The 12,172-nt window shown below is 48.3% G+C and overlaps 1 protein-coding gene across 1 annotated transcript in view; it reads right to left on the reverse strand.

Annotated features, from left to right (window-relative positions):
* Nucleotides 1-598: 598 nt before the first annotated feature.
* Nucleotides 599-12,172, reverse strand: part of GMEB2 (glucocorticoid modulatory element binding protein 2) — a 17,842-nt gene continuing 6,268 nt past the window's right edge. The window contains exons 3-8 of the mRNA XM_015828207.2: nt 11,709-11,718; nt 10,045-10,202; nt 7,468-7,536; nt 4,430-4,567; nt 2,323-2,445; nt 599-1,245 (exon numbers count right to left, since the gene is read on the reverse strand). Of these exons, the coding sequence (XP_015683693.1) occupies nt 599-1,245; nt 2,323-2,445; nt 4,430-4,567; nt 7,468-7,536; nt 10,045-10,202; nt 11,709-11,718 (1,145 nt within the window). The remainder of the gene's footprint in view (nt 1,246-2,322; nt 2,446-4,429; nt 4,568-7,467; nt 7,537-10,044; nt 10,203-11,708; nt 11,719-12,172) is intronic.

Below are 12,172 nucleotides of genomic sequence, written 5' to 3' on the forward strand. Positions count from 1 at the left end.
AAGCGCAACAGGGCTCCTTCTACATTTCACCCCAGGGGCCAATGCCAGATTCTTTCTCCGCCTCCATTCTGGCAGAGAAACAGTCCATCGGCCCCCTAACCAAACATTCAGGCAACTGCTTGGTACTGGGACCCCCCCTCCACACACACACCCCCTTCTTGCCAGCCCTGAAACGTTTAAAATATGCCTGTCTGGCTGCCTAATCTTTTGGCCTGCCTGGTTTGGGTGAATTGTTTCGTTCTTTGAAAACCTGTCTCAGCTGCCTCGGTTCCCCAGAGCTGGCTAGAGATGGGGGGGAGCGCTTACAAGCTGGGGGGTGCAAAGATGAGAGCCTGTAAAATGGATCCCAGGAACAGAGGTGTTTTTTCCCGCCGCTTCAGTGCCCTTCTCCCTTCGTTTGGGGCTCTCTCTTCCTCTTTCTTCCCGGTTAAGATTTCAACCTCCCTGTTCCTCCATCAGCTGATCCGTTTTCCCCTCCTTTTTTTTCCCAGCACTCTCTTCTTCTTCGTCTTCGCCGTCTTCTCCTCCAAGGGACGGGGCCCGTAAGCCCGGAGCACTGTCCCCCCCCCGCAAAAAATTGGACCCAACGTCCGCGTTTTCATTTCTGCTGAGGCTCGTCTGCTACGGTGGTCACCTCAATGGTTGTGTGTTCCTCCGTGGCCGAAGCGGCTTCCATCAAGCTGGAGGGCACCGCCACAATGGTGCTGCCGCCGGGAGACACCTGTGTCACGTTCTGGATGGCCGTGCCCAGCCCTGGCAGGGTGAGCAGCTGGAAAGGGCTCACCACTTTGACCACCGTGCTGCTGTCCTGGATGGCCGCGGTGCTCAAGACGGTGAGGTTGGAGGCCTCCGGGTGGATTTCCACCGTGTTGGGGAAGGCGGAGCCCGCCGACGCCAAGATGGTGTACCCGCCCAGCAGCGAGGAGATGGGAGAGCCGGCTGACGTCACCTGGGCGGTGGCCTTGGCCAGAGCAGACGCCGGCAGGGCGGAGACGACTTTGCCGATGGGCAAACCGGCCAGCTGGGTGACCGGCACGCCTGGAGCCAGGGCGATCTGGGCCGACTGAGTCAGGAGTTGGGAGGTTATGGCCGGCGGTCCTGATGTGGCCCGGGTCAGCCGGGGGCGTTTGAGAGGGGAGGGGATGGAGACGGGCGTCAAGGTCATCAGCACGTTGTTGAGATGCTGGGATTTGTACTTCAGCTCCTTGGCTCTCTTGCGGTGCTCGTCACACTGCTGCTCCAGAGCTGGGGATGGAAAAGGGGAAGGGGCGAGAGAGAAGACAGATTAAGGCCACGGGGAGCAGGCGGGACGTTGGCAAAAGTCAAAGGGCAAGGCTAGAGCAGACGTGGCTTCCCCTCTTACACTGCACAGCGTCTAAGACAGGGGTCTCCCAACCCCAGGGCTGCAGCCCACTACCAGGCCGCAGCCCATTTGGAACCGGGCCCCGCAAGCAGCGGGTGAGAGCACATGCGCACGTAGCTCCACTCACGCAAGTGTTCGTGCGTGCAGCCCCAATTGGGCACTTTGAGAGGAAGCAACTAAATTTCATTTGTAATGTGTGCCATTGTGCCCATAGGAAAAAAATGATAATAACGGTTATCTATCTGTCTGTCTGTCTGTCTATCTAATCACATATTCTATCTATCTATCTATCTATCTATCTATCTATCTATCTATCTATCTATCTATCTATCTATCTATCTATCATCCATCCATCTATCTATCTAATCTATCATCTATCTAATCTATCATCTATCTATCTATCTATCTATCTATCTATCTATCTATCTATCTATCTATCTATCTATCTATCTATCTATCTATCTATCTATCTATCTAATCTATCATCTATCTATCTATCTATCTATCTATCTATCTATCTATCTATCTATCTATCTATCTATCATCTATCTGTAACTTTTCAAAGTTACAAGAGCACTGAAAAAAATGTGAATTGTGACCATTTTTCACACTTAAAGACTTTTGCAGGATCCCCTCGGTCACGTCATCAAAATTTGGACGCTTGGCAACTGGCTTTATGACGGTCGCAGCGTCCCGGGGTTGCTGCGATCCCCTTTTGCGACCTTCGGACAAGCAAAGTCAATGGGGAAGTCGGGTTCCCTTCACCACCATGTTACTAACTTAACAATTGTAGTGATCCATTTAACAACAGTGGCAAGAAAACTCGTAAAATGGGGCAAGACTCCCTTAACAATTGTCTTGCTTAGCAATGGGCTCAATTGAGGTCGTAAGTCCGAGGACTACCTGTCCCTTACCAGGTGACAGAACTCAAGGAGAGAAATAGGAAGAGGAGGTGGTACCTGCTAAGTCTCGCGTGTATTGCTTTCTGGAACGGTCCATTTGGCACTTGTGACTGGCCAAAACTTTCTTCACCAGGTCCAGCATGCCAAAGTTTTGGACGATGTTGTTCAGCAGGATGGCATCTGATGGAAGTGTAGGATGGAAAAGCAAAACATGGGCAACGGAAAGCCTTTTATGCACACCCATCCCCAAGTCCACCCATCTCTCTTATTTACAGTGGTGGGTGGGAAGGAAAATTTCCTCAAAATTCCTCTTTCTTAGCTAAAATGAAGCAAATGTACAAGCTGTCTTTCCTCTGAGATTTTAAGCTTTCTTGAAGCAGAAAAGCGAAATAATGGTTTTACTTTTCGTACTCTATAAAGCATCATAGATTCTCCAAAGCGCCTGAAAGGCAGGACAAGAAGCAACGGATGGAAACTAATCAAAGAGAGAAGCAACCTGGAACTAAGGAGAAACTTTCTGACAGTGGGAACAATTAATCAGTGGAACAACCTGCCTCCAGAAGTGGTGAATGCTCCAACACTGGAAGTTTTTAAGGAGAGACTGGACAGCCATTTGTCTGAAATGGTGTAGGCAACCTTGGCTCTTTTATGACTCGTGGACTTCAACTCCCAGAATTCCTGAGCCAGCCTGGCTCAGCTTGGAAATCTCTCCCTTTCCCTCAGCGTGGCTGGCTCAGGAATTCTGGGAGTTGAAGTCCAGTAATCTATCCCAACGTCAGAACATTGGGCTAAATCAGGGGGAGGCAACCATGGCCCTTTTATGACTCGTGGACTTCAACTCCCAGAATTCTGGGAGTTGAAGTCCACGAGTCATAAAAGAGCCAAGTTGCCTACCCCTGGTATAGGGTTTCCTGCCTGAGCAGGGGGTTGGACTAGAAGACCTCTAAGGTCCCTTCCACCTCTGTTGTTGTTGTTATTATTAATCAAAGATAGTGTATGTAGAAAATTATAGTAATGCAATTATTGTGCTTAGTCATTTTTGCACAGGCAGTCCTCGACTTACAGAAGTTCGTTTAGTGACCGTTCAAAGTTACAACGGCACTGAAAAAGGTGACTTATGACCAGTGCTTTTTTTCTAAAAAAAAAAAAAAAAAAGGTGCCAGAACTCACACGTGTCATACAACCCGCCTTGCCTACCCTACAAGGTTCCATCCAAAAAAGGTGCCGGAACTCCGTTCTGGGCGTTCTATGACAAAAAAAAAAGCCCTGCTTACGACCGTTTTCCACACTTACAACCACTGCAGTCATAAGGCCCTTTTTCAGCGTTGCTGTAACTTCAAGCTGTTGTTAAACGAACGGCCGTAAGCCGAGGACTACCCGCAAATACATTTTTAAGAAGCTATGAATTGAGATATTAATTTTGGAAATAAGAAAAAAAAAAATTTTTGTTTTTTAATCTAACTGCAAGAAGAATGAATAAGGCTGTGGAAGGATGTTTTTTTTCTTTTCTTTTCTTTTCTTTGATTGATTTTGTTTAGGGAGCAATTTATTATGTTAATAATAGAGTAGATTATGAATTTTAGACTATTATTGTTGTTTATAACAGTTTACTTATTATTATTTTTAAATGTTAGTATGATGTTATTATTAGTGTGTTTAATAACTGGATATGGGTCTAAAAGAGTGGTTTTTTTTTAGTGAAGTTTAGAATGTTATTGTTGCTTAAATGATAGTTTTATTTTTTATTTCTTAAAATGATATTAATATCATTGTGTTTAAGTGAATCTTAATTGAATTTTAGAGTACTTATTTTTAATTTTAACTATTAATATGATATTATTATTATCGTGTTTATTAATTATATATCTGTTGAAAAGAGCGTTAAAGGAGGTTATAGATTTGTTATTTTAACAGTTTTCAGATAGAGTTAAAGGAGATTATAGATTTAATATTTTTATAGTTGTTTAAGATTATTTAGAGTATGATTATTTCATTATTATTCCTGTGATTGGCTCTGGGAAGTGGGGGGGGAGGGGGGCGGAAGGGTTGGTTTGAGGGAGGGATTTATATTGTAAAATGTTATAAAATTTTCAATTAAAAAAAAAAAAAGAAGCTGTGAGATCCTCTTTCTCCCAGGGGAAGCACTGCGGTGTCTGCTCCTCACCGTTCAGCTGTAAAGGCAGCTCCTGGATCCTCTGCTGCAGGCCCCTCACCGCTTCCGTGAATTCCATCCTGAACTCCTGCACCACTTCTTCAAGCAACCCGGCGTCCTTCAGCCCTTGCCAGAATGCAAAGGCGTCCTCTGAAGAAAAAGGAGAGACGGCTTTTGACAACCCAACTGGATTTTGTTTTTTTCCCCTGGAAGGCGTTTCGCTCCCCGTCCAAGAAGCTTCTTCGGTTCCGACCGAATGGCGGAGGATGGAAGGGTTGGTAGTCCTTGCGGACCGCTGGTCATTTGCCTTCTTTTAGATCAGTGATGGGGAACCTTTTAGAGACCGAGTGCCCAAACTGCAACTCAAAACCCACTAATTTATCGCCGGGTGCCAGGTGGGCGTGGCCCACTGGGTGGGCGTGGCTGTGGTGGTCATGGCAGATTGGGTGGGTGTGGCCAAGGTGGGCGTGATCGCCTCGATGCTGCTCGTAGGGGCCAGACAGGGATGGGGGAGATCCAGGGGGTCTTTGGCAGGTGGGGCGGTGGGCAAGAGGCTTGTCCTGTGGGGTGAGGCAAGGTGAGGCAGGGCGGGGGTGCCATTGTTGCAGGGCAAGGCGAGGCAGGGGCGGCTGCTGCCTGACACCATCAGACCCCGCACACAAAGGCCAGCGAGCGCATGGGTGCTGGGATACATCTGGCCATGTGGGACCTCGGCGAATTAATGGGCGGCTTGTTGAAGAGGGGCAGTTGCCATCTCCGGGGCATGGCGCCCGTGCCCACAGAGAGGGCTCTGAGTGCCACCTCTGGCACGCATGCCATAGGTTCGCCACCACTGTTTTGGAGAGTCGTTGAGGCCACCTGGAGGTTGACCTGTGTCCTCGGGGTCACCTGAGTGTGGTGCAAATGGGTGTGGAGCCTTCTTGGCGGCAGGATGTTTTTCTGCCCTGGGTCCCTTCGCGGTTGAAGACGGGCGCAGGGGGATGGGGATGAGTCTGTGTTGCGTTGTTAGCGTTCTGAAGGCCGGCGGTTCGCTCTCTGTTTTGAAGACCGCCAAGTCCACATTCTGGATGGAGAGGAACGCTGGTCTGAAAGAGGGGCCGAAGAGGCCATCAGGGTTAAAATTGAACAGCCCGCTCTCAACGGAGGGGGCGGGACACGACCCCACCTATCTCCTGTTTACGACGGGGTCCTTTCGGCGCTTCCAGGAAGGTTCCACACCTGTCTGCACTGATTCAGGTGACCCCAAGGGCACAGATAAGCCTCCAAGTGGCCTCAACGACTCTCAGAAAGAGGACAAACGACCAGAGGACCGCCAGGAACATACATCCTTCCGTTTCCCCACCATTCAGTCAGAAATGAAGCAGCTTCTCAGATGAAGAGCGAAACGTCGTCCAGCACAAAACCAGGACCGTCCAGTTGCCTCTTGAAAAAGCACCTTTTTGGGACCACCGGGACACCTGGATGACTGACAATCTCCACAGATGCCTTGATAGGTAGCTGAGGGAACCCAACTAGAGGCCTCCTCATGTGCCCCACAATCATGTTCCACTAATGGTACATTGTGAAGTCATGACAAGCATTAAGTGGATCGTTGTGTGACTTATCTTCTATTTTTACAATCTTTTTTGTCGTAAAACGAAACTGCGGCTTACTATGGGACTTTTTGGCCCCAAAATTACAAGGCCGCAATGATGTGAAGATGGGACACAGCCAGTGGCCATAAATGTGGGTTGCTGATCGAGTGCCCCACATGTGCAGAGTTCCATGGACCCTTATCTAACCCCAAGCAGATGCTAATCGTGAGTTGAGCATTGGCTTTTTAGCAACAAATCAGTTTAATTGGACCCGATCTTCCACTCCTGACATTAATCTTCTCAACTCGTGGTTAGCCCCTGCTTGGAGTTAGACAAGGGTCACTGGAATTCAAGGGGGGTTGGATTCAAGTTTGCTTATGTCTATATGAGGATGCTAGGCTGATCTCTAGCATTCTCATATAGACATAAGGGGGGACATGATAGCCGTCTTCCAATATCTCAGGGGCTGCCCCAAAGAAGAGGGAGTCAAGCTATTCTCCAAAGCGCCTGAAGGCAGGACAAGAAGCAACGGATGGAAACTGATCAAGGAGAGAAGCAACCTAGAACTGAGGAGAAACTTCCTGACAGTTAGAACAATTAACCAGTGGAACAACCTGCCTCCAGAAGCGGTGAATGCTCCAACATGGGAAGTTTTTAAGAAGAGACTGGACAGCCATTTGTCTGAAAGGGTATAGGGTTTCCTGCCTGGGCAGGGGGTTGGACTAGATGACCTCCAAGGTCCCTTCCAACTCTTGTTATTCTATTCCGTAATACTGAAACCAACCACAAATAACCGCACGACAAAACGACAACAATGGTGCATTGGAAGATCTGCAAGAAATATCATTTGCCTGCAAGCAAGAATTGGTGGGAGAAGAGGGAGTCAAGCTATTCTCCAAAGCACCAGAAGGCAGGACAAGAAGCAACGGATGGAAACTAAAGGAGAAATTTTCCGACAGGACAATTAACCAGTGGAACAACCTGCCTTCAGAAGCTGTGAATGCTCCAACACCGGAAGTTGTTGTTGTTATTACTATTATTATTATTATTAAGTCATTGATCTCCCCCCATTCAAAAAGATTCCCCAGCTATCAACATCTTTTCAGTACTCTGGACAGGAGTCTTTTTCCATTCCACTTAAGACAGTGTTTCTCAACCTTGACAATTTTAAGGCATGTGGACTTCAACTCCCAGAATTCCACAGCCAGCAATGCTGGCTGTGGAATTCTGGGAGTTGAAGTCCACATGCCTTAAAATTGTCAAGGTTGAGAAACACTGACTTAAGGCGTGTCAAAAACGTGACCTCAAAACTTGACCTCAAGGGTTCTTCCGCTGATCTGTAGCCATGCGTACAGAAAGATGACCCAGCTGTTGACACATCTGGCTTTTTTTTTTTTTTTTTTTGCTTCAAAGCCTTTCAGGTTTTGCACAAAATGCCCTGAGGGAAGGTCAAAGAGCAAACCCTACGAGCTTCACCTCCAATAGTAGTGGTCCACTCGCCGGCATCCTCGGTTTCTATGGTGATGGTGGCCGGAGATCCGTTGACTGCAATGAAAACGGAGCAAGAATGATCATTTGACCTCACGGGAAGGCTTCACTCTCTTACTCTGATAAAGAACAGTTTTCCTAGACAGTAGTGGCCAAAATTATGAAAACCTTTTGGGAAAAGTGTATTTTTGAGGTTTGATGGCTAATAACACCACTTTTTCTTTGGAGTAGTACCATAAAATTATATATAAATGGAAAGACAATTTAATCAGGAATGTAATGCAACTAAGTTTGTTCAATTATCTGTACTGTGTTCTGTGAAAAGTTATAGCCAAATAACCGGAAAAAGGAAGCACAACTTGCTTAGGTTGATCTCAGGTAGCTTTCCTTCATCTGATTGTATCCCATGAGCATGAGCGTTTAGAGAGCCAATCAGGTGTCATCTTGTTTTGGCCATGAGCCAATCAGATCACAGTAGGATTCAGTGATTGATGTCCTGTATTGAAGCTGAGAGGAGGACATTGATCAGTGTGTTATTATGTGATGGCTATCAAGTCGGTTGGGTTTTTTTGTGTTCTTTCATTTAGTGAGCTTGTAAAACGTCATACAATTAAAGTCACGGTGCAAAGAGTTAACTGGTTGCCCAGAAAGCGATGCAAAATAGTATTATTTAATGAACAAGACTACAGTTGTAAGGAAATTAGAAGAAAAATGGGTGGAAACTTAACCCAAAGGTGGCGTTTCTACTGTATACTTTTCCCAAAAGGTTTCCACAATTGGTTGGTGAAAAATCAGAAGGCCCTCTGTTCGCCATTAAACATTTCTAACACCAGGACTCAAAGGCTCAAAAGATTTTGACGTCACGCTTAATTAAGCCGTGCGGATTTTGAAAACAATTTGGAAGGATTGCATCGGACCTCACGTGAAAGTTAAGTTTCTTTCTGTGGCTATTCAAAGTAGGTTATTTTTTAAGGCTTCCACGTGACCCTGAAAAAGGAGACACCGCGGCCTTAAAAATCAAGCTAGCCTTTGCTAGGGAATTTATAGCCGTGTGACCTCTCTATATAGGCGAATGGAAAAGAGGGACAAAGGTTGAGCTGCCTTAATAGGTATTAGCAAGAGGCTCTCCACATACAAGGTCCAAAGCATTTTCAGCCGCTGCGCAGGGGTATTACTTCATGCTAACGTGGAATGTTAAGTTGCGGCTTATTACAAGGCGATTACATCGCATCATCACCCCGCACTAGAAAAGACTGACTAGATGCAGGGAAATCTTGATGCCTTTGAAACTGGCACCTGTCAGAAACTGCAAATAATGCAGGCAAGGAACCGTAAAAGGAAAATATGACATATTGCTATATGACATATTTAACTTAATCATCATTAGTCAGATTTGGAAGACGGCACTGATCTGGCAGGGGTGTCAAACTCAATTTCATTGAGGGCCGCATCAGCATTGCGATTGCCCTCGGGGGGGGCGGTGTGTGTGGCCAGGGTGGGTGCGGCTTACTGGGTGGGCATGGATGGAGTGGGTGTGGCCTACTGGGTGGGCATGGCCAGGTCTACATCGTTTGCGTCACGGGTGCCTGTGGGGGCCTGGGCAGGAGTGGGACAGATCTGAGGGTCTCTGGCAGAAGGGGGTGGGACCGGGGCAGGCGCTAAGGCATGGTCCATTTCTTCATTCCTCACAAAGGGTGATACCTCCCCAGCATGCATCCAGGGGGGCCCGACACAGCAGAGGCCAGTTCCTCGCTGTTTCCAGACGGCCTTGTGGACCTAAGACTGAATGCGTTTCAGCCTAGATGGCCACCACAAAATTGTACATTGGCTCCCTGCCGGCCTGGGCCAGGGCCAAGGCAGCGGGGGCCGTTCCCTCACTCTTTCCAGGATGGCTTTGCGGGCCACATGAAACCACTTTGCGGGCCGTATCCAGCCCCCGGGCCTTGTGTTTGACATGTCTGTGTTAAGGAGTGAGATAAAAAGTAGCCAAAATTAAACCTTACAGATAGAGAACCAAGCCTATTGAAGTTCCCCGAGTTAATGTGTCACGTGTACAATGAATCAAAAAGCCGTTCGCAGGCTCTGAAAAACTAGATGGAAGCTCTTGGCACACTCCTGTTTCTCCTTTTACCTCCTATGAATGTTTAAAATGCCCCAAACGTGGCTGAGGAAGGAAACTGGTAAAGCCAAGAGTATTTGAATGCGTCAGCTGGCACTGAAAAGGGTTCAGACCAGTGTTTCTCAACCTCGAGGACTTGGAGATGGGTGGACTTCAACTCCCAGAGTTCCCCACTCTGGGAATTCTGGGAGTGGAAGTCCTCCCACCTTCCGGTGGCCGAGCTGCTGGTTCTGACAGACGAGGCTGCTGAATGACCAGCAAACCGCAGCAGGCACATAGATCGGGCAGCCATTTCTGACGTTGACGGCTGAAGATCTACAGAGGTTTGAACCGCTTTAGGGAGAAAAAAGAACTCGGCGGTTTTGTAAAGAAAAGGGTGGGAATGAAAACTGCCCTTCCGGGGTCTCGAGGGCAGTCTGTCCTCGGGTTTTGCTTCTCTTACATACCATCCGCGGAGGCCGGAGTGAGAGGGGTGTACTCTGATGAAGTCTGGCTGCTGAGGGACACCCTGGCTCCGGTCAGGTCGATTTTAGTGCTGCGACAGGTGTTCGAGCAAACTTTGGTGTGCTCGTAGAAATCCAGCTTGCCCGAATCCATGATTTTCCTAAAAAAAGGACAGAAGACAATATTTGTCATGTCTCCGTCCGGAGCCTGAATCTGCGGAGGAAAATGAGCTGGAAGGGGACCCTATGGAGGTCGAGGGAGGGGTGTCCGTGGCTTCAGAGGACTGTGGGGAAGAGCAGGCCGAGGCAGGCCAGGACCCTTCAGGATTGGGACAGGAGGAACAGGAGAGGCAGAGTTCAGGCGAGGAGCAAGGGCCACCCTCACCTGATCCTAGAGCAGTGATGGCGAACCTTTTAGAGACCGAGTGCCTAAACCGCAACCCAAAGCCCACTTATTTATCGCAAAGTGCCAGGGGCCCATCAGCATTGTGGTGCCCTCAGGGGGGGCATGCAAAAACCAGAGGCGCAAAAATGGGCCACCGTGCTGCAAGGCGCAAAAACGGCCACCGCTGCGCCGCGGGGTGCAGATACAAGACGCTGCACCAAGCAAGAATGGGGCAGGGCTAGTGAGTATCATGCAGGCACTAGCCCCGCCTCATTTGTAGCGCATGCATACTCACGACCCCGTGCGTGCACACGCACATGTAAAATACTTCCCCCTCCCTTTTCTTCCAGTCCACCAATTGACAATGGTTGGTGACCTCTGCTCTACCACCTCTACTCGAGCTTGCTAGTCGGCCGCTTCACCTCCTTTGTGCTGGGCAGAGCTCCTGCTCTGGGCGGTGGTGGCGGCCTGATGGACCTGCTGCTGGTGGCGGCACGCGTGCCAACAGAGAGGGCTCTGAGTGCCGCCTCTGGCACGCGTGCCGTAGGTTCGCCACCACTGTCCTAGAGCATGGAGAGTGGAGAGAAGGATGGAACAATGCAGGCAGGTTCAACTACTCGGGAGGAGAGCGTCCCGCCCCTTTCCACAAGGCACACCTGGAGACTGAGACTTAAGGAGACACTGTGGGGAGAGGCATTTGTCGGGAACAAACGCTGATTCCTTGGAGTTTTGTGTGTGTTGTTGCTGATCTCTTGTTCTGTGTGTTGTGACTTCTGCTTGGAAACCCGGACACTCTGACCCTTGGACTGGCTGACAACGTTGCTTGGATGTTTATAGATCTCAGACTGTGTTTTGACCTCCCTTCTGAGACTGCTCAGGCGTGTGTGTTCACACAGACTTCTTAGGTTTATGATGTATGGGAAACTATTTGCAGGCCATCTGGCCAGAGTACATAGCTAGCTTAGGAATTAAGAACTATGTGTAGAGCAAGTAGCATTTTAAGGGTTAAAATGCTATCCCCCCTTAAGGGTGGCCTTCTGGGAAATGTAGTTTTAGTTGTTACCTGGTTATATCTGTATTCTAACTGGCCACTGGGAGCGACTTGTGTTTTTATTACGGGATATCCTGTTAGGTGCCAGTCTATCATCTCTCCGTGAATCCTAGCCACGAGGGTTAGGAGCTCGGTAGAATGGAGACATCGATTATCCTTTTACCTATGCGATGGGTCCAGATTGCAATCTGCATTCTAGAAGAACTTCTGCAGTAACTGTAAATTACTGACCTGAGGACGCCTGGAACAAAGTAATTTCGTATGACTTATCCGTGGAATTGATTCTGCCTGTTTCAAGTGAAATCCAGCAATCTCTTTGCACGAGACAGGAAAATAGATCTCGGACTGTATTTGGGCTTCCCTTTTGGAAACTGCTTCAGGCAAGCGTTAGGTTTATGATGTATGTGTCATTCCTTGTTATCTCCATGGCCTTGAGTAAATTCCTTTCCTAATCCGACTGTATGTGAAACTACTTGCAGCCAGAGGTGGCTGGAGGTGTGTGTGTGTGTTCCTGTGTTTGGAGGCTTGCCAGAAACGTGGGAGCATTGGGGGAAAATTTGGGGCAATTAAAGGGCAGTTTGAATTGCCAGCTGACTGCATTGCCTCGGTGTTGTGCCCTGGGTCATCACAATTATTTGCAGCTCAGGGTTGAACTGTGGGGCCCTGGGTGCTCTCTGAACGTGGCAGTTTTCTCA

This window comes from Protobothrops mucrosquamatus, unplaced genomic scaffold, assembly GCF_001527695.2.
Source record: "Protobothrops mucrosquamatus isolate PMUCROS unplaced genomic scaffold, P.Mucros_1.0 scaffold4323, whole genome shotgun sequence".
Classification (NCBI taxonomy): Eukaryota; Metazoa; Chordata; class Lepidosauria; order Squamata; family Viperidae; genus Protobothrops; species Protobothrops mucrosquamatus.